Here is a 22185-nt window from a genome sequence, read left to right on the forward strand (position 1 = left end):
TTCTGCACGCATATTGCTGTGTTCTGCACGCAATGTCACAACGGTGTCACACATAGGGTTGTATCATTTCTCTTTAGTACTCTTTTATTTCGTGCGTAAGGATGATGGTGGATGCTGTTGTACTGTATTGTTTCAAATGCAATTGATATATCTTTAATGCGCTGCGGCCACACTTGCCTAATTCTTGCCGTGATTGCATTTGGATTAATTACTAGTCATCTATTCAGCAATCTATGACACACAGAGGTCATTCCTGTGTTCTTTTGACTCCGGTATTAACAAACTGCAATAAAGCATTACTAGTACTGCTGGCACGTCCTAAAACACAAGATGGCTTGGCATGCCGTTTTTCTCGGCGTGTCCCCCGAACCAATCTCCGACAGACAAAGCAACTGTCGGCATTGCAAGTTGTAACCGGCAACCGTTTATGTTCGGTGATGTCCGATCACGTCACCAAGCCTGTGAACTTGGGCGAAAAAAAAAACTGGACATACATTTTGCGTCAGTAAACAACAAAGAGCGTGACAACACAGCACGCTAATCGCACTCAGATGTACGCATCCGACACGCAAGCAGCACGCGACCTACTTTCCCACGTGCACGCGAGGACGCGCGATGACACGCGATGACACGCGACCCTATTAAATGCGTGTAATTGACACGCAAAAACTTGTAGTTTGCACGCAATGGTCCCGCAGGTAAGTTCTTCTCGCACGCCAGTACGAACTTAGGCGTTTTCGAGTTGAACCACTTTTGTAAAATATATTCAATCAAAATCTCACTGCAGGTCCCAGAGATGTTTGCGAAGAGACAATGTTAGAGCGGCTTTCACCCACGTAATGTATCAATGGTGTAGTTTAGTTGGACAACAATTTATATCCACAAAACATTAAATATTGCAGATTTCGAACGTCACCGATTGAGTTTGTGGTTTGGTGTGAGACTTTCCCATACTCAAACCTTGGATGGAGTGGTGGTGGCACCCTTTATAACTGTGTTAATGCTGTTTGAATCCAAATGTGTTATGGGTGTCCACATGAAATAATATATTCCAGAATTAAATGAGAAGGGATCAACTATACGACGCCTGTCTATGATGTTGTTTCATCAGGCCCTTAAAAATCTGCACAAAGCTCGTGAGGAAGACCACTATTGACAATCAAACCTGTTATCAAGTATGAGAAGCAAATTTTAATTGACGAGTATAGTACCTTAATAAACTCTAAACGACTTTAGAACAAAGTCCCAACCCAATGCTTATTATAACTAGATAGGTAATATGTAATACTCCTGGCAGTACTTAGTATACCATGCTAGATGTGAAATTTATGCTGAAATATGCACGCAAAGAACACGCTACATCAATGACGCTGCACGTATTTCAATTACATGCACACGCAAGGTTTGACAACTTGCACGCAAACTCATAAGAAAGTCACGCAAATTTACCGAATGCCATTTATGCGTGCCACGCAAAAATAGGTCGCACGCGGGCAAGCCACGCTCTTTTCCTGGTGCCCTCCGTTGGTCGTGCAAATCACCTAACAGTGTCAAGCGTCAGTGTCATTTACTGTTTAAGTGCCAAATCCTAGTCCGTTTAATGGGACTCACGTCGCTTGCCTCAGGCTTTGCTCTTAAATCTGTCAATGATTTCGTCTCACTGGAGAAATAGCTCGCTTACCGTGGAATTTAAAACGTATACCTCATGAACCGTTCGTACCATGAAAGAATATACACACTTCTCCTTGCGCATACATGGTTCAAGCGACATATACCTAGCCAGATACAAGGTCAGGAACGTGGTGTATAACCGTGAACTTGGCGATATTATACCCGTCGTTCAACCACCACGCTTCGGCGCGCCCGTGCCCTGGTACCCGCCTGCCTCCATTCCAAAACTCTAAGTCGAAGGAGGCAGCTGAAGAGCTGGTCGTGATAATAAACGTCTCAAAGTTCACTCCTCAACACCCTACTTTCCAATCACCGCCGTTACCTCAGTCTTTGGTGCGGTGTATGTCCCTGTATCTATGTGCACTATGACTTCAGTGAGAGATGACAGTGATACCAGTATACATCGAAAGGTATCATACCGTAGAAATATCTAACCCTCCAATGATCTATACACCTCCCATCTCCATGCGCATACATCGTATCAACAAACGTTCGCATCGCTATAGATACATCTGCGTTGAAAGCAGGTGAAGCAGGTGAAACATGAGCAACGATGTGCATGTCATTAATCGTAACAGCGTCATACCTGCCCTTTAAAGAACCGTCCTTGCGTTTTCCCGACCACTGGCGACAACCTCCCCCAGGACGCGAGAATATCTAATTTCAGAGTTCCCACATTTATCCACACTAGAAATGGGGGAAGAAGCGGAGTCCCATCTTGAATCCGTCGAGTGAAAAGGAAACGATGGTCGAGATGGTGATTAGTAATGAGGGTGTAGAGTGAATTAATGTTGGCATGGTCGTTCGATTTGATGGAGAGACTGTAAAATTACGGCGAGGGCGTGTATTAGAGAGGCTATTCATGACTGTGGCAGATGCATGAGATCAAAGTTGTGTGGCTGCTTAAACGGGTACGTGGATGGCGTCAGATTAGGGAGGAGGTGTGTGGTAGATAAAGTCCTGGGAAGTAGGAAGTGGGGAGGGTCAAAATAAAATGGGTACGCACCACATATGGATGAGCTCCTGCCTTCTAATATCGCACACCACACCCTGCTGGGATCCTTTACTCTTTGTGACGAGGCGGGAAGGCGGGGACCCTTTGCGTGGAAGGTTGCTTGATGAAAATGATTTGGTACGGTGCATGCCGGAAGGAATACGCAGCAGTTATTGTGAGACACTGGATTTTTCTGCTTATCTTCGTCCAACAGCAACCCAATATGTCAGCATGGCCTTCGAAATTCGGGAATCGAGATAGAGGGTGGTGAGCCTACCTACAAATTGGGCCACAGGCAAACCACAGATCGGCGATGCGAATCGGAAGAAAGCGCTATACGAATGGCATGTCTCAGTTCTTCGTAAGCATCAAAAGCATGGAAACATGGCCGTGGGCCTTTCCTAGATTTAAGAACCAACTGAACGCTGACCTTGCGGTCGCAAAGTTGTCGTTTAAGACTCCGCTTGAACATTGTCCCACGGTACTCGCGCACGAACCATTGTGGGAACTTTGACTTTGCGGTACACAAATCTCTGACGCTTTATTATTGCTAATGAATATTGTCCCAATTTTTCGCATTTATGACTGTTACTTGTTTATTGTCGAAAAATAATAAGTAAAATCCTCCTGTATGCACCCTGTTTTGATGATTTAGTGATTAGGAACAAGAATATACAACAGGCGCAGTGGAAAACGGTTTGCCGAAGCTGAGGATGAGGATACAAAGAGCCCTGGGACTACGACTATGCTGCGCGCTGGAGCTATCTTGTATATTAAGGGAGTATTTCTTCTTTTCTGATCTGGAAAATTGCCCATTGGGACAAGGGTCAGTGAACTTGTGAAGCTTTACATTTGGGTTGAACACTTATGACTCACATTCCCTTCACCACAGAATTTTGGGGAGTGTATGTTCATGTATCTATCAGATACATCGGAGATTTCATTTAAAATTAGGGGTAGAGAACTCCCTGCAATTTTTCGGCTCATACTTCGTTGAAGTGATATTTCGAACTGTTGCCCTTCGCGTGTTCGCCTTGAGCACAAATTTGAATCGGTTAACGTTTGTTGAGACGGGAGTGGACCTTCCTTAGATTACAATCCTATACTACTGAAGTATACAATCAACCACCCAACAGCACCATATTTATTTACTTTACAAATTTCCCATTATTCCAGATCAAGATTCCGTGTTGATAGTCGCCATTCAATTCATTTCATTAAAGCTTGGTTCCATCACCAAATGCAATGACGAGTTCAGCACCTCCAGGGTCAGTGCGGACACCCCCGAGAGTGGCTGGGCGACTCGGGTTGGTACCGTAGCAGTCGGTGACGAGTTGGTTGAAGGTGGCCAAGCACGATGAGTTGCTGGCAAAGTTTCCAAAGAACCCGGCGGATTGGAAACCGAAGATGAGGCGGCCAGCGGAGGAGATACCAGGGCCCGCGGCGTACTCGTTGCAGAAAATTCCGGCATCGGTGCGTCTGAGGAAAAGGAATGGAATGTCAATACGGGATTAACTGTGATTAAATCATAATTATACTTACAAGTCAGCCAACGGGCCGTAGTTAGCAGCGACTGGCGTAGCGGATGTCCAGCACCTGGACGTGGTTTGAGCTGCAACACCACTGAGAGCGGATGCAGCCATTGCGAGAGTAGAGAAGACAGTTGAGAACTTCATGTTTAAGCTGATCTCTCGAAGAATCTAATAAGCTTTTTATCACACATGATCATGAGGAGCAAGCTTACCTTGTGAGTTATCGAGTTCAAGTTGGACTGATGGTGAAAGACGTTGACTGCCTCCCTTTTATACCGTTTGGTAGCCCATTGGATTCCGTGCTTTTTTAATTGGTAACCGGTCAGAACACACGTTCGATAAGTTCTAAGATCTTCTAGCGGCGCTTAGACAATTGTGACTCTATTACACCGTCTGGGACTCATTTTAAGCCTAGGTTCATTGTCCTGTCATAGAAGAAGTACCATCATCATGGAAGACAGATATCCTTTGTAAGCCTTTCAGTCTACTGGAGAACCCCAAGGCGGTTTCGAGCATTTGTTTGCATTTCATTCACTATCCGAATAGAGTGATCTCCTGTCTGTTCTGGCTCCGCCCGTTCTCACACTGCTTCTATAACACTAAATAGCTGTGTACAAGAACACATGTTCCTTCTCTATTCTTGGAATCAACTTATGTCGTGATCGATCGTGGAATAGTCCGTCTTTAGTAGCATATGGAATGGGTGTTTCCATAAAAGTACAAAGTAAATGTTGCAAGAGGCGTAGTACATAGACAGAAGACTAGATCCTGTCGGTAATGAATGTCGGCTGCAGATCGACGTTTCGTAAGAAAGAAATAGTAGAATACATTTCGAGGCCTGTTAACACTAGTGCATTGTTGTTTGATCTACAAGCATACAATTGACACGCAGTGGTATACATGTTTACTTCGGAGCCGAAAGGGAAACGAGTTTCTGTGATTGAGTATATTTTTGACGCTGGCAGTGCACAAGTGTGAATTGATTCTGTTAGTCTGGTTGTAGTTGAATACAACAATTCAACGTACGCAGTCCAGCTCTGAAGGTGAAGTTTTACCAATACATTCGCAAACGAACAACCTCACTAGAAGCTCAAGACAATTGCCAAACACATCTATCCAAAGTTGGGAATCAATTGAAAAGCTACCAAATATACACGCACATACTTTGGAGGCAAAGGATATAAAGGCAAATGTGTTATGGTCTTTTAGCATCAGTCCAACTCGAACTCGATAACTCACAAGGTAAGCTTGCTCCTCATCATCTTGTGTGACGATCAGCTTATTAGAGTCTTCGATAAATCAGCGTAAACATGAAGTTCTCAACTGTCTTCTCTACACTCGCAATGGCTGCATCCGCTCTCAGTGGTGTTGCAGCTCAAACCACGTCCAGGTGCTGGACATCCGCTACGCCAGTCGCTGCTAACTACGGCCCGTTGGCTGACTTGTAAGTATAATTATGATTTAATCACATTTAATCCCGTATTGACATTCCATTCCTTTTCCTCAGACGCACCGATGCCGGAATTTTCTGCAACGAGTACGCCGCGGGCCCTGGTATCTCCTCCGCCGGCCGCCTCATCTTCGGTTTCCAATCCGCCGGGTTCTTTGGAAACTTTGCCAGCAACTCATCGTGCTTGGCCACCTTCAACCAACTCGTCACCGACTGCTACGGTACCAACCCGAGTCGCCCAGCCACCCTGGGTGGTGTCCGCACCGACCCTGGAGGTGCTGAACTCGTCATTGCATTCGGTGATGGAACCAAGCTTTAATCGAACGAAAAAGGGTACATGTTGAAAGGATAATGTGAATTTGAATTTTGGGAAACTTTGTAAAGTAAATTGATATTGTGCTTTGGGTGGTTGATTGTATACTACAGTAGCATACAATTGTAATCTAACCAACGTCCACCTATCCCAGTACATCCCCTTATGCGTAATGCCAGCCGAAGTGAGCAGATCAAGGTATCTTTGAGCCGGTAAGTCACACATTGCCGTCGTTGTTGGTGCTTTGGCGCCCCGTTGTCCCGATGTCTACCAAGATCTGCGACGAACCAGGAGACTTGGCCAGTGCCTTACCTGCTCAATGTGAAATCCGGTATGACTCATAAAAAGCAAAGGTCCATTTTTCGATATAAAAATAACAGAAAATGATCTAACATACCACCGGCACTAGCATGACCACACTCACACTTACCCTCAACCACACCCACTCTTTCTTCTTGTAAATGTAGCAGCGTATGTGCGGTGCAAATCAAAGTTCGGAGAGCAAGTAATGTATTTCAATATACGCGATTGAATACACTGGATAGAGGGTATCAGATATGAACCATCCAACGTCTAACATCCATCAGCCGACAGGGGCAACACGGGAGACGAGGAAGACTAAAGGACACGAGACACGAAAGCGTATACGAAAGAACCAAACCGGAGTATTCAAGTCAAAAAAAAAAAAAGGAACGGAACAGGAAACGAGGAGAGAAAGTGGGGCAAGACGTGTAAAGATGACAGACGAAGAGATGGTGTACGTGAAACGGAACACCAGCCTCGGGGAAAGACAAGACAAGAATGGATGCCGTTCGTACTGCAGCATAAGACGCCGAACTAGCACACAGGGGGTGCTGCCTACTGGCACATATGCTCATCAAAACACGGCGTAATATAGTCTTCAGCATGGTAACACTGGCGTCGAGATTGGAGCAAATTCTTGAAGTTTTACGGCGGATCAGTCCGGAGATGGATGGCGCAAGAGGCAGCAGTCGTTGTTCTGCAGAGTAAATCGCGTGAAGATATGATAATACAGGACCCTGAGAGAAAGCGATAGGTTTTGTAGCCACACAAGCGGAATATATTCGGTGTCCCAGATAATGGTTTCATTCATCTGCAAATGAACAATGGGACATAATCAAAAAAAATGTGAATAGAGTTATAACTGACCATCCCTTTGCTGCTGACCCGCCATCACCATCTTTCACTTTCGCCTTACCCCTCCTACGCTTGGATAACGATGTTCCAGCGACGGTACCACGCTCATCATCAACTCGCAGTGGTGGTTTGTACGTCACTGGTCCATGAACGTAATTCAGCCAGGGCCGTTCTTTTGTTGGCGGAGGCACCACTTCCTTGGATAATGGAACGGGTGCTGGTACTCGTGGTGCCATACCCTCCTCCAGGTCATCCATGTTAGCATTGCGCGAACTAGGCCGAGAAGGCACAGGTGTGGTGACAGTGGTATATGAGGAGACCACCACGCGACCACGCGCGTTCCCTGGTTTGGATGTGAGGGACATGACTTTGTGCGTCTGGGATTGGGGTTGGGACTGGCGTGAGGGAGGTGCCGATGCAGCAGTCATCCTGTTCGCTGCAGGTGAGGGTGACGCAGTACCAGATCCACTTCCCGTGCGAAGCATCGGGAATGCGCCAGCCTCTATCCTGGCCTGTTCTATCTCCCGTTCTCGCGCTGTCTGTTCTGCCGCAAGAGTGGACTCCAATTCGGCCTCGATTTGTACAACGAGAGCGTCCCGCGATATTGATCGTGATGTGGATGGTGAAGAAGAAGAAGCGGTGATAAGAGGTTCAGTACAGTGTGGACATGCATAGTACGGCGCGTTCATGGAGCATAGAATGAGCCCGCACGAACAACAACGGCGTGTATGGAGACAGCTCATGCGTACGAGCTGTGTGCATTGTGAATTCGCATAAAACGTGAATGAATAGAGTTTTTCACGCACCAAGACAGAAACACCCTCCTTTTGGATCCCTTTCATCAAGCTTGCTCTTTCTTAGTCCTGAGAGTAGCTTTTCAAGCTTGCGCACGGGCTTGCTTTTAGGTGGTTTGTCATCGCGCTGCTCGTTTCCTTTTCCTTTATTTTTGGACTGTGTTGCGCTCGGAGGCGGTTTCGGTTTGATTCTATCCGAAGGAAAAGATGAGGTAGATTTTGTACAAGGTGTCCGACTCATGGCCGCTGTAATCGCTGTTGGATGATAAGCGCTAAGCGCTAAGCATTGACTGTATTGTTTGGCTTTGCATCGATGGAAATTAATCTCCGCTCCAAATATTGGCGTGGGACATTCAGGACGGCAATTCGGCTTTGGCGATATCGATGACTTGAAGCCAGCCTGTAGCCAGCTATAGAGGGCGGGTTGGGCGAAATTAAAACAAATCACAATCATCTCATTAAAACATTCTTCTGAACAGATTATAAAGCCCAAAGGGCCCATTTTTTTTTTATTTTTTTAATGGCGTGCACATGCTTCTATCGTAAGCCTAACTAGAGTATAGTACAGTGCTACTGGTAATAAGCAGGTGGAGGCCGGTTTATTCTAAATTTTATAGTAAAATGCAAACTTAATCGAGACCAAGACCGAGAAACAGGACAGGAACGGAAACGCTAGACACAAACAGAGAAACAGGACGAGATGCAGACACAATCCGAGAAACAGAACAAGAAGCAGTTACAATCCGAGAAACAGAACAAGAGCCAGAAACAAATCGAGAACAAACACAATAACAATACCAGGAACGAGACTGAGGACAAGAGACAAATACATGAAAACAAGCAACAAAAACACACAGAAGCAACCAAGCCAAACCTAAAATGGGAGGGGGAAAGGGAAGGGAAGGAGGAGGGAGAGCGGAGGGGGAGGGGGAATATTCATAGGAAAAGCAAAGGACCGACGCCACGGACGATTGGTAACAATATATGCGTACGTGGAGCAGAAACTAGGGGAAATTGCTTTCGAGTTGAATGTTGATGCCGTTTTCAATGGGTGTGAACGATTAATAAACTGTAATTAAGTCGAAATTGGTCATTACTATTTACCATGAATAGCTGCTGAATAACTCACTGATACAATATAAATTGACTTGTTCATGATGAACAACCAACCACAATGTACCAAACCATCACGAAAGCAATGACTCTTGAAGAGGTGACCTTGAAGTAGAATCATCTCTGTGACTTTGGTGAATCGACATCATGATCAAGACGAAAATATCGTCGCTCATGACGGACTCGTCAACAGAGAATCCTCTAGGGCCAGTCATTGTTTTCGTGGCAGCAGGGTTGGGCGGGAAACATTCCAGAGGGCAGTAAGGAATAGGATAGTACTGGCGGTAGTTTGTCATGATGTCAGAATCAGATAAAACAATGAAAGTATCTTGTGCACCAACCCAAGTGGCATTGCGAACCCGAGACCTCTAGAGATGTTTTGGAGATATCCGAGATACTGTGTGCCAATACCGAAAATATCAACCAACGGCTTTATCAAATGACTCTCGTCTAATGTTACAACAATTAGGTGTCAGCATTGCATGTTTTGAATTTCTGCGACAACAACACTTACCAGAACAATGATCAGAGCGCCAACTAGTTGTCAGATTCCGCATGAGCTAGCACCAGACGCATTGTAGACCGCAACCATTCCTTGGGTGCCAATGCACCCTAGGTAGGAGAGGGCATTCAGCCGTTTGCCTCAGATGCCTGTGCACCCGAGGCTGGAAAATGTTATTCGTCAGGCATATCAATGCCTTTTAAAAGAAGCGTAGTGTTATTCGAGGAGAATGTGTGTGAGAGTAATGGGGATTCGCTGTGAAGCGACGGTCGTGGTATGAAGGAAAGTAAAGGAACAGAGTAACTGGTTTTATACCTTCATGATGTTCCAGCCTCCTGGCCAAATTTTAAAACAATGAATCAGGCTCCCCCGACGGCGGATTAAATGAGGATCGAGCCTAGTTGTACTGCAGGTCAGTCATAAACACGTATTTCAGACAGTGTAATGAGCCAATTCGACAACGTGAGGTTCTGGTGCACGTACAATAGGAATGTAAGAGCATGAGTGTAAGGCAGGTAATCCTGATCCAACAATGTGCACAACCACCAGCATGCACCACTCTGGTGGGCAAGTATGGACTCTGTCAGCAATCCATAAGCTAATAAACGGGTTATCAATGAAACAGAAGCTGGGGCTTCTTAAGCCGAACGGCGTAACCACATCAGACAAACATACGTTGGCTTCTGGAACCCGCCATACAACTTTATCGACCGTGCGTACTATTAAGGCAGATTATGTTGTACACCCAGTATCACATATGGTGATACTTGAAGAATCAATTTGGAATTCTTGTGGTCCACGATGACAAGTCTCCGAGAAAGATGAATGTCATTACAAAATAGAGGATACCTACAGTGGACATTTAACAGGGAGATGGTTCCTTGAAGTCCCAAAATGGAGCCAAAGGGATTGAAAGTTACCCCATCGAGCACAGAAATGCCGTTCTACACATCTGGACACGGGACTTCAAACCGCAAGCATTCACCCCATCGACAAGAGTTGATAAAAATCACCCACAGGAGTCTGAAACAAGCTGTAAGCTATGGAAAGCGAGACTGTCAAGCCTCGAAAGCCGTTGCCAAACATCATCGGGTTGTCAAGCCGGGCACGCTTGGCAAACTCTCGGCGAGCAAAGACTCCGTGCACCTAGTGCCGCCAAAAGACATAGTTAGAATTTAATAAGATCAGGTTGTGTAGACTATATGTACACAATTTCTCCGCTACGTGGTGCATATATAAGAGCATCCATGCAAAAAAGGGGGGATTTAGTGCTCCCGCGCTGCTTGCAGCAGCATGAGCGGCCCGCCCGTGGGGTTTGGTGTAAAATGCAAGTAAAATGGCTACTTTTAATCGCGCGCAACACATGTACAAGTTAACCTCGTAAAATGCTCACTCCCATTCACAAAAACATTTGATAGCACTGTCTGGCAATTGTATAGATGTAATAAAACCCTATAAAGTAGTTTATATCAAGACATTATGGCGGAAATTGATAGTATCATGTATAATAAAGGCCCTACAACGACTGTAGCTTGTGATCTACCATCAACGCACATAGACGCTGAGAACTTGCTGACCGACCCACAAGTTATGACCCATTTGTAAGTAACTTTTTAACATGAAATTTATTTTTTGAGGTTATATTATCTCCATTGCACAATCTCTTTGGTGAAGGAAATGTTCAAGAGAATAATTTATGAGTTTGCCATTTCAGGACAGGTGCAACACATAATGCTTTGAATTGGATCCCCTAAATATAGAGAAGGCGGGCACAGGTGGAGTGTGTTAAAAGAGACACTCTGAGCTATAATGTCTACTATGCTCATTAATCAAATGTTATTGTTCTTCATATACAAAATTTGACTCCCATACGCTTCACATTATTAGTAGCAAAGCAAACCTACTAGAGTACACTAACTACTGTTAAGGTATACCAAAGATTGTATACTGTAATTTTCTTGCTATAAATCAGAACGCTGTATTTTGGGAAAGGGATCAAAGGGCCAATGATTGACCCTCAAGCGCATCCATCCGCTCTGTGAGTCGAGACTCGATTGAGGAAAACACCTGGCAATGAGTTTGATCGACTGACGCTCACACGGTAATCCTGGCCCACGGGTAATCCTTTGTGTTACCGAATGAGTGGCAGTCTTTCAAAATAAATCCCTGCTGAACATGTAGTAGGTCGAGGTTGAGGCGCCCAACAGAATGCCACCATCCGAGTCGAGCTTGGCAGTGGCTGATACGACGGTACCCAAAGGGGGTTTCCGGGGTCAGGTTGCGCCTCTGGATTAAACAAATAACCGGCAAACTCATCCGGTCAATGTTTGGCAACGGCTTTTGAGGCTTGACAGTCTCGCTTTCCATAGTAAGCTAGGCGCTTCAAATACCCTTTGTCCAATAATAGAAGTTTTGGAACTGGACATCTTTTCTCATGGCTGATTCCGTGCCCGCCGCTTTCCCCTTCGTACACAGCGTAAGTGCTGTTGCGCTAGTAGTCTGAGCTGGTCTGAGGCAAGCGAGCAATTTTGGTTGCTAGTGTACGTTTTAAATAGTAACTATGTTATACTATTTATTCTAACATATGCTTCAGACAGTTTGAGTGCCCAACAACGGCACAATGCTGACCTATTCCAAGGCCGTGTGGCGAAATGGCATCGCGTCTGACTACGATTGGTTGTAACTCATCCCATTCTTTGAAATCAGGAGATTGTAGGTTCGAGACCTACCTCGGTCATATTATTTTATCCATCCCATCGAGTTCTTCCCAAGTTCTTCTACTGTATTCAATTTTTCTTTGTCTTGAATTTTTTTGGACAATGCTTTTATCCCTGCAACACAAAACGCAGCTGAGAATGTACCTGCTAGAGGACGGTATTCACAAGGGTCCCACATCATGAGATAGATCCTGCTTTGATCAATTACGGGCTTCCATACAAAAGCATTAGAAGGTGTTCTGTTTTATCGAGGTTAAAAATGTAGTAAAAGCGCCTTGTTGCGGAGCAAAATGTGTCCAACTCTATGCGTCGCTCCAATGTATATACGGCCGTTTATTTGCAACTTTTTCTTCAAAGCTATGTGTACATCAAGTCAGCTAAGCGATGTACCTCGTATACCTCCGCTCCCAAGGGATCATCCCACTCAGCCCCGTCCTCGTCATCTAGTCGGTCTTCCCATACCTCGATATCTCTGAGCGAATATTCGTCCGATACGTCACCTCCAATTACATGAACTTTCACACAATGAAGAAAATGGGCGATGAGGAAAATATCATCCGGTCCTTGTCTGTCTTCCCGGTGGAAAAACGGTCTCTCCAGTCCTTGTAGAAATTTCCCTGTATCTCCAAGGTCGTAGAACAGAACAATTCGATAATTGTCCTGTGATTAACGATATGAAATGGCAACGACATAACGAATGTATCTGTCAACTTACCTCAACGTCAACTCCAAATGCGTTATCATTCAAGGCCTCAATTAAATCCTTGCGCAGTGTGATTGCATTGGATACAACACATGCCTCCGAGTAGTTGTTGAATTTACGTGGATCTTGGGATGCATCTTTCAACTATTGGGAAAAATAATCCTATTTCAGGCTGACGGAATAATGGACGCGTTGCTTAGACATACCGCGTCTATCATGGCTGGAGGTATAAGCCACGTAATTGCGACCTCGTGTTCTCCGCAAGCTCCAGTTATGACGCAGTGGCCTTTATCCCGCTCAGCAACTGCCCGCTCAATTTCTTCAGGCATGGCATACTTTATTGACACCCATGATATTGGGTATTAATTTAGCATTATGAATATGCTACCGGATTTGCTTACCCAAGGCATCATCTCAGCATTACGAAAAAGATTGAAACGGTCATTTGGTGCAGGATTTTCGATCACTCTCCTGATCGTAGTAAATGATCTATCGCCGATGGAGCAATCAAATATAATAAGTGACCCCTCTGCAAAGAAAACATTGATATTTCATTGTGCTGAAACTCTGCAGGAGAGAGAAACTTACTCGGGTTGTACAAATTGTAGTCTCCTGGGAGAAGTATTTCGGTTGAACCCGGGGGCCAAATGTTTCGACCAACTCGTTCTCTGTTGTAAAACAACGGTAAACCAGGTACTTTCTCAACCTTTACAGGAAATAATCCAAATTCCTTTCTTTCCCTGTCTATCAGACGTATCCATCTATCAAGAGTGGCGACGCTTATGGGTGTTATGAGATGGTTTACACCTGACACAATGTAAGGGCCATTTCAACATGTTGGAGCAGTTACTGACCTCCAATCAGACGTTGGCCTCCAACTGCCCAGATGAATACATCCTTTTTGAGTTTTCTAGACTTGGTTGACAAAAGATGGGCTGGTTTATAGGTACTTTCTGATAAATCTGATGCTTGTGACATGATAAACTGGAGTGGGTTTTGGGCGTGATTGGGGACCGTACATCTAAACGATACTCGCAATTATCACTCTCATCACATTTTTAAGTTCAAACCCCGACAGCTTGAATTATCGTATTAATTTAGAGTTCGCGTGGTACTCTGCCAACTAAAGAAATGGTGAATTATTTTACAGAGTGTTATACATCCAATTCCAATATCCAGTGTATTCCTCTGAGCTAAATAACTTCAATCGATTTCTCCTTCATCAACATCTTCATAATAATCGTCTTCGGTATCACTGTTATCTACATGGGGCCCAAAGGACTTCCATGATGCTTCTCATGTAGATAAAGACTCATCTCATCCTACCACAGCGCATCTTGACTGGAAATGTGTATTTCTCCCTGAATAATGCCATGATCAGATAGCCGTTGGCCTACATCATGAGATTTTGTACGTCATTTTTAAACATAAATAAAAGCATGTACCTATCAATTGGTACAGAGAAGCGGAAATTAGGTCTGTCAATGCGAACATGGAACTTGGACAGTGGGATTTAGATACTAGAAGTAAATTTACCCACTATCATAATGGAAAATGTGCAATGCATTTATTATAGTCGGCGTGCTTCGTGCTATTGCCAAATTCAATCCTGAGGCATACCCCATAACGGTTTACGCGTTTACATCATCTCCATATTCGTCTATATTGGAAACGTCGTCCATTTCATCGATAGGTTCATCCGAGCTATCCCAAGAATCCTCGTCTGCTGCATCATCGTCGGATTTATAAGGTGAATCATAATAGTACTGGTATATCACCCGACTCAGCTCTTTTTTCCACAGGGGATGGTTATGCGGAAGCGGACGCCTCTCGCCATCAAGCCTCAAAATTTGCATTTGTCGATCAACTACCTCCCGTGTGTATTGTCGAGTAATGTCCCCGCCGTATAAATTGACATACAGACAGTGTAAGAAATGCGCTCGAAGAAAAATATCATCCGGTCCCTTGAACCGGTCCCGATTCATGGGCTGTTTGAAATAGGGCCGGATATTTGTGGCACCCTTGAATGGTTCGCCTATTGGACCAATATCACGGAATAGCACAACGCGATAGTTGTCCTGCTCCATCAGGTTAGGTAATGTGTCATGGTGGCATGAAATAACTCACATTGACATCAATGCCAATGGCGTTCTCAAAAAACGCATCGGCTAAATCCTTTTGCAATGTTATAGCATTTCCTGGAATATATAACTGATTGGGGTCCTTGTATTCACTTTCATATTCTAACTGTTTCATCTGTGAGGACAAGGACAATACATGGCTTTAGCATGGGCATGCGTAACAACGAAACAATATAATTCATACCACTTCCACAAAGGGTGGCGGAACTAGCCACGCAGCAGTGACTACTTCTGCATTGGTAACTCCAGTTATCATACATTGACCGTGGTCACGACGCATTACTGAATTGATGATAATGTCATTAAGCTCGAACTAAAACACATCATAGGTTAGATTTACACTCATATGCAAGAGAACTTTGCTTGACTGACAAGAGGCATATACTCTGGTTCGACCCTCACCATCCAGCGTGCATTCGGCTGTTCAGCGTCGTACTTCCTTTCCTTGAAGGATGGTACACCGGAAACAATTTTGAAAGGATTGGAGAAAGGACCTATTGCGGAATATTAGTATGCATTCCTCGAATTCAATGCCCCGAAAACTCACTGGATGGAATATCAAAATCGTAGTCTCCAGGCGGAATAATGTCCGTTGAATCCGCTGGTATATTATCTCCACTGCGCGTACGATAGCAATTAAACAACCCACGGCCCTTTTCGACCGTCACGGGATATATTTCAAAGTCAAGGCAGTCCTCGTCAACGAAACGACCCCAGTCATGCAGGATTTTGCTGCTAATCGGAGTGATCTCCTGATTAAGACCTGATAGTTCAGAGAATGAGATCTGTTGAGCGAGCTTTGAATGAGTTTTCACTTTCCTCCAATCAACAGTTGTCTAGTTGGAGACCAAAAAAACGTGTCACGATTCCGTTCTCGTGATACCTTCGAAAGCATATGGACTGGCTTGTATTTTGATGCTTGCGTGTTGTCGGGTTGAGACATTGCCGTTGAATCTGAGGCAGGGAAGTGGTGTTAGGTTCGCTCATCGATGCTACCGATTGTTTTTTGCTTTGGAATTTTTGAAATTCCCACAGTTTTAATTTCTGTCCTGGAATACGACCGCGTGCAAAGAAATGTCACCATTTAGGCCCGCACAATATGGATGAAGAAGCCTCATCACACTAGAGCTAGGTTCCCGGTCCGAACTCCACTGTATATTTGTGAACCTCGAAGTCATAATGGAAATGATCTCGGACTGTCAGCAACGTGTCTGATAAAAAAACCCATGTGAGCGATCTGAATTATAGAGACAACTCACGGCAGGGTGAATATCAGACACGACTCGGAAAGTCCCAGATTGTGCACAAAGAGTGATAGTCAGTTTTCAACAGGAAAGACCACCAAGGCCATGATACATGAAACCCAAAGCTTCGATCCAAGTAATGAGTGAGTAGATGAACGAAGGTGCAGACCGTGAGAATATTTGGAGGAGTGATGTCGTTCTAGCGTATTACCGGCTTGAAGTTCAAAGACAATCTGTCATTTAAAGTCGTAGGTAAAGCCACATGAAGTTGGAAACATTTTTCTGAGACATTGTTAGTGCTATACACCCTGTACAATAGGTTGATCATCGTCGTTGTGGTAATCGGCAACCTTGTCTATAACGGCAATTCAAGCTGAGTACAAACGGCACGATGTCGGCAAGCTGTGTCATCATCGGATTGACATCGGAGTTCAATATTCAATGCTGAAAGTAAGCCGATACCGGCTGAAGCGACGGTGCTTAAAAAAAGAAATCATCGAGCACTGAGCGAACACGACTCTTCAAACCAAGTGTTTTGTTATCGTCGGGAGTAGGGAAGAAAAGGATTATGGATATAATCAAAGGGACGGTTCAACTCAAACTATTACCCTATACCCTAGTGAGAAGGAATTACAACAGAGACCACCTTCTACACAGGTGCCGCTCCGCGGTGATGGAATCTGACTGAATACACAACATGGACTGCACAATTGCAATACACGAGGATGTATGTCAGCAGGGACGTGCATCCCGGCCTACCTTGAGGTTCAGAGGCTTCTATATGAACTTCATCTTCGTAGAGTGATCTCAGAGATGTCTTGTTTGGGAAATCAGGAGGTATATCGGAGCTGGGCAGACAGATAAAATAGCGCCGAATTGTTTAGATTGCTGTACTGTGAGCGGTATACACGGGGTATACACATACTGTTCACCTTTATAAATTCCCAATGTAATTGAATTTCTGTACCCAAGATTTATATTTTCCCTGTTTCTGAGCTCTTCCCGGGGTCTGCTCCTACATCATATCAATGGATCACTCAAGCGCGACATCATCACCAAGCACTCCCGTCTATCCGACTCGTCACCTTCCACCACTGGATTTTGAAGGTACGCTTGGTTGTAGCCTTATCCTTTTGAATCGCACAAATCTGATGTTGAAAACCCCAGATACAGCTGACTTGGAAGACAGTCGCGATTATCTTGTCATACCGCTGTATTCCAAGTGGCCCTTTGGGCCAGACACATTCCACCATTATCTTCCTTGCATACCCACAGACTTGCCAGATATATTGTCTCTAGAAGGGTACACACATACCAGGGTAGACGTGACTTTACCACACACCGCACATCCTCCAATTGTACAGCATGAGTTCAATCAGTCTCAGTATGACCATCGGGCAGGTTCCGGTGCATTGGAGACGGAGCTCTTCACTAGTGGTCCAAATGTTGCACACGATAGAGAAAATGATGAATGCTCAAGCACCATGAGCTTCAATCCGAGTCGTACCTTGAGCACGACATCATCATCAAGCACTAGGATAGATGTGACTCCTACAACATATCCATGGATCACTCGAGCGCTACATCATCACCAAGCACTCCCGTCTATCCGACACTTCGATTCCCACCAATGGACTTGGATGTACGTATAGCCATTTGAATCTCCTCCAAAATCGTAAACATCTGATTGTGGAAACCTTAGATACGGCTGACTTGGAAGACAGCCTTGACTACCTTGTCATACCCCCGTATTCCGAGTTACCATTTGGCCCCGACACAGTACACTACTATCTTCCTCGCAGAGTTACAAACTGGCCGGATTCGCTCTCTCTGGAGGTGTATCCTGATATATGGGCTTGTCATCCCGAGTACTATTGGCCGTATTCCGGTGTAGGGGATGTAGCTGTAAGCCAGAACCAGCCGCAGAGCCATATTACAATCCATGAACGCAACTTCAATAACACTCCCAGCGGTTCAAGGTTGGGAGATTTTGAACAGCAACCTTCGGTCACCACTCAGGAAAGGCAGAATATGATATTTCATACAATTGAACATGGACACCCGGGCGAAGACACAGAATGCTCCGGAAATCGTCCCGTTGAGCGGAATGAGGAGTATATCCGCCCAACCACAGCTCAAAGGTAATGTATATATCTCTGCCTTTCATGTAATTGGTGTTGACGAACGGTTTCATAGCACCCGCGGAAGCAGTGAGACCCGGCCTTGCACGCGAGTAGAGCAAGGCCTGGGTGATGGAAGGGGTAGTAGTAGGGGTGTAGAGTCCATCCCAATGCACTCCCAAGGGGATGACAGTGCCCAAATTCAGAGGTGAGCCTATTTCTTTCCGTCAATACGTGTTCAGTGACAAGAACTTACGCAGGCACTCTGACGGCAGCAGCAACGTCGCCCCCGATCCACAGCCCAAGGGGCGCTTTGATGCCTTTGGCAGGTGGGTAACCAAAGGCGGAAGATTCGATTTGAATGAAAGAAAAGGCAAATAGATATTGCTCCTGTGTGGATGTAGCGGTGGATTGACGGAATCGGCGGAGAGGCTTGGGTGGTAGATATAGTTCGAGATCGAGGACAATGAAATTATCTTAGTAACAAAAAATTACTACTACCTTATCTATGTGATGGCATCGCCGTGTTTGTTTGTTTGCTTGTGCGTGCTCGTCGGGTCTTGGCTTTGCGGAATCACCGTGCCTTTTCTCTTACCTCCCACCAACTATGGGCTATTCAATGCAAATTCGACGCTTACCCGCGTCTGATTGATCAAGTTAAAGTCTTTCCTTGCGAAGCGTGATAGCATTAATTGATTTGTAGAGTTCCCCCATTGCGCTGTACGCGCTTCCGCCTTCCACATAATTCATCTTGTTATACGGAATTAGTACCCAAGGTCGAAGAATGACAAACAAGATCCCTTACCGCATAAATTAATGGAGGTGGAACTGCCCATACGACAGAAACTACGTCGTTTCCCGAAACGCCAGTAACTACACATTGACCGTGATCTCTTTGCAGAACATGCTTCTGGACATCGTTGGGTACGTCAAACTATTGAACTTGTCAAGTATTTCCTAGAATTTGTAATTGGGGGATATTGCTTACCTTGACCACTTCTTCTGGTCTGACGGTGTAAATCAAGACTGCGTCTGCCTTTGGAAGTGTGGTTAAATATTTGACTTTCGTAATGAGACGTATGTTTTTACATGGACTTAACGTGTACTTTCTCGGAACTAAGCTTACTAGATACGCGTGCATCTGCATTTTCCTCATCATGCTTTCCACTTTCAGGTTTGTTTTTCTCCGAATCCGACATTTGATCTTTTGCGCCTAACGAATCGCTGAGAAAAGGCAGATAAATCGATGGCTTTACGTACGGTGAGCAAGGCTATCATGTTCCTCACATTCCCACAGTTATAATACCTGTCTGATGATGCCGCGCGGCTCGGAGTGTGATTGTGAGCTATATATTCGAACTCCGAATGCTCGGCCATAAGTAAAAACTTAGTCTCGTACCCATTTTTTCAATTTTGTAGTACCGGCAAGGATATTTTAGTCCTAGTACTGATACTAGTAGTAAGTGAATTGTGAGAATTTGATGATCACCAATATAATGAATAGTGCCGATAATCGTCCATCTCCAATGTCCATCGCCCTACCGAGCACCCCAGCCAGCGTCGGCAGTAAACACACACAAGAGCCTGCTATGCCAGAAGATGAAAATCAACTCCCTAACGAGGATCAATACCAGCCACAACACGTACTCTCAAAAGTATCGAAGACACTCGGAAAAGACACGTTTTTCTGGGCACCAACCAGTCAGCGACTCATCGGCGGTAAGTTAGAGGGCTCGTACTCATGGTCTTGTATGTTCGCGCTAATGGTATTCTCAGGGCTGAACCACAACGTCACGCCAGTCAACAGCAAAATTCTACACACGTGGGCCACTCTTCTTGATACCACCAACGACCGCCGTGTCAGGTTCGAGATATATCCCGTGCAGATCACCAAAGTTCCAATTGGACTATTCTACTACGAGCGATATCGGAGCGGGGAGAATGTCCCGGAAATGTCGACTGAGCCGCTGCCCCCTGGAGACTACGACTTTCAAGTTTTTGCAAGTGAGCACCTCCTTTCGTCGTTTCGTATATTATTGTGTTTGTTTTGCAGACTGTGTAATTTTTCGATGAGGCAGATACGAAAATCGATCCTATAGCTCCTACGAGTAACATACTATCTTTCAAACAAATCAAATATCAATCGACATTGCCAAAAGAGAAATCCTGGCTGCTTCGGCCTGTGGCTCCTGAAATGATGTACATGGTGAGATTTTATATTCATTCAATAAAATAGACTCATAGAAATGACATTTTCGCGACAGTTTGACGTCCCAGACGATATTCAGAAGGAGGTCATCGAACGTGACGGCGGACGGTGTCTCATTTCCGGCACTGCGGGAGATGATGAAATCACTGTTGTATGGGCGATTCCACCTCCTTTACCGTTTGCTGTGAGTGCAATCCTCCATTGTCAAAAGTTCTATGGGCTGATTCTCGAAAATTTAGATGAGGTATGTCGATGGTGGTGGTGTATACAAATCAACCACGGAGCTTTACAAGTCCGACAATGCATTTACGCTTCGCAAGGACTTGGCGGATGCTTTCCTTGACGGGGCTTTTGGCGTTGACGTAGATGTCAGTATCCCGCTACTTGTTTTCCTAAGCTAGAAAACTAATCAGCATGAAATGACATGCATCCACTTTCAGGACGACTATCGCATCGTGGTACTCAAAAACTTCGGACCAGCGGCACAACCACTCATCGGACCCAATATCCAAGCCTACTTCCATCACCCAGGCGTCAAAGCCCAATTCAAAGTCGGACCCAAGGACATATTCCTCCGCGCGCACTTCGTCAACTGCCTCTACATAAACTTCCAAGGCGGCGACATCGTGACCCAGTACCCAACGCACATCGTAGAAGAACGAGAAAAGCTTCTGGGGTTCTATCCCGGCGAATCGCGTGTTTCCCGGAGGAGTAGGCTGTGGGGTGATGAATTGAGCCAGTTGATATATGAGCATTACTATCAAAGGCCGTTTGGGCCTGACTCGGACAACAGCGATACGGAGTTTGAGTACGAGTCGGATTTGGACGAGGAGCTTGTAATTGGGTGTAGCGGGAACTATGAAGATGAGGGTGATCTAGGTAATACCAATGTCAGAGATTCAAAGTAAACAGTAAGGTATATACGTCGACGTAGTCAATAAAAAGATCATTTTGACGCCATTTTTAAGAGGTGAATAATTGTAACCACACGCATTGGCAACACTTCAAAAAGCAAAAGCAGCAAATCCACATTCAACTCGTCAAACAAGTCTCACGACACAACGACACAATGCAGATCCCCAAAGTCTAAAAGATTGTGTTAAAAAAGTGGGAATTAAACGAGTGTGTCTGGTGTACTCAGGCTTATAGTTATACTTGCTAGTGCTACTTGCTACTTTACCTCGTGCCTCGTGCCTCATACCTCATACCTCGTGCATCAAACCTCATACCTCATACTTTGTAGTTGTACGTACGTATCTATAGCTATATATACCAATTAAAACAAAAATAAGCAACCGAGCGAGCGAGTGAGGGAGCGAGTAAGCCATCGGCAGTGGAGTACGAATAAGCGGGGTAGGAGTATTAACTAAAACGAAAAGAAAGTCAACAATAGTAGTAGTATCTAGTACGTAGTACGTAGTAAAATCACCAATAAAAAACGAGTGTCGAGCGGTGAGCGGAGAATATAATAAGACTTCGATGGGAGATAAAAAGACAAGAGATAGAAGTAAGAGACAAAGACAA

The 22185-nt window shown here is 44.9% G+C and overlaps 6 protein-coding genes and 1 non-coding gene across 7 annotated transcripts; 3 read left to right on the forward strand and 4 right to left on the reverse strand.

The window, feature by feature from the left end:
• Window positions 1–3882: 3882 nt before the first annotated feature.
• Window positions 3883–4341, reverse strand: JR316_0009379 (uncharacterized protein; the record flags this gene model as incomplete). Its single annotated transcript, XM_047895083.1, has 2 exons — window positions 3883–4144; window positions 4208–4341. The coding sequence occupies 2 exons, from the start codon at window positions 4339–4341 to the stop codon at window positions 3883–3885; spliced, it is 396 nt and encodes a 131-aa protein (XP_047746542.1).
• Window positions 4342–5540: 1199 nt separating this feature from the next.
• On the forward strand, window positions 5541–5966 carry JR316_0009380 (uncharacterized protein; the record flags this gene model as incomplete). Its single annotated transcript, XM_047895084.1, has 2 exons — window positions 5541–5641; window positions 5705–5966. 2 exons carry the CDS (start codon window positions 5541–5543, stop codon window positions 5964–5966), a joined length of 363 nt encoding a protein of 120 aa, XP_047746543.1.
• A 1100-nt stretch (window positions 5967–7066) lies between these two features.
• On the reverse strand, window positions 7067–7960 carry JR316_0009381 (uncharacterized protein; the record flags this gene model as incomplete). The annotated part of the gene is made up of 2 exons (XM_047895085.1): window positions 7067–7870; window positions 7925–7960. 2 exons carry the CDS (start codon window positions 7958–7960, stop codon window positions 7067–7069), a joined length of 840 nt encoding a protein of 279 aa, XP_047746544.1.
• Window positions 7961–12164: 4204 nt separating this feature from the next.
• JR316_0009382 lies at window positions 12165–12264 on the forward strand. The gene has a single exon. It is a non-coding gene; the product is annotated as a tRNA-Arg (tRNA).
• A 337-nt stretch (window positions 12265–12601) lies between these two features.
• Window positions 12602–13276, reverse strand: JR316_0009383 (uncharacterized protein; the record flags this gene model as incomplete). The annotated part of the gene is made up of 3 exons (XM_047895086.1): window positions 12602–12904; window positions 12960–13091; window positions 13154–13276. 3 exons carry the CDS (start codon window positions 13274–13276, stop codon window positions 12602–12604), a joined length of 558 nt encoding a protein of 185 aa, XP_047746545.1.
• Window positions 13277–14578: 1302 nt separating this feature from the next.
• On the reverse strand, window positions 14579–15983 carry JR316_0009384 (uncharacterized protein; the record flags this gene model as incomplete). The annotated part of the gene is made up of 6 exons (XM_047895087.1): window positions 14579–15025; window positions 15075–15203; window positions 15273–15401; window positions 15461–15582; window positions 15636–15924; window positions 15972–15983. 6 exons carry the CDS (start codon window positions 15981–15983, stop codon window positions 14579–14581), a joined length of 1128 nt encoding a protein of 375 aa, XP_047746546.1.
• Window positions 15984–19978: 3995 nt separating this feature from the next.
• Window positions 19979–21569, forward strand: JR316_0009385 (uncharacterized protein; the record flags this gene model as incomplete). The annotated part of the gene is made up of 6 exons (XM_047895088.1): window positions 19979–20171; window positions 20229–20456; window positions 20531–20658; window positions 20717–20845; window positions 20901–21029; window positions 21102–21569. 6 exons carry the CDS (start codon window positions 19979–19981, stop codon window positions 21567–21569), a joined length of 1275 nt encoding a protein of 424 aa, XP_047746547.1.
• Window positions 21570–22185: the final 616 nt, after the last annotated feature.

Source organism: Psilocybe cubensis, chromosome 8 (assembly GCF_017499595.1).
Source record: "Psilocybe cubensis strain MGC-MH-2018 chromosome 8, whole genome shotgun sequence".
NCBI lineage: Eukaryota > Fungi > Basidiomycota > Agaricomycetes > Agaricales > Agrocybaceae > Psilocybe > Psilocybe cubensis.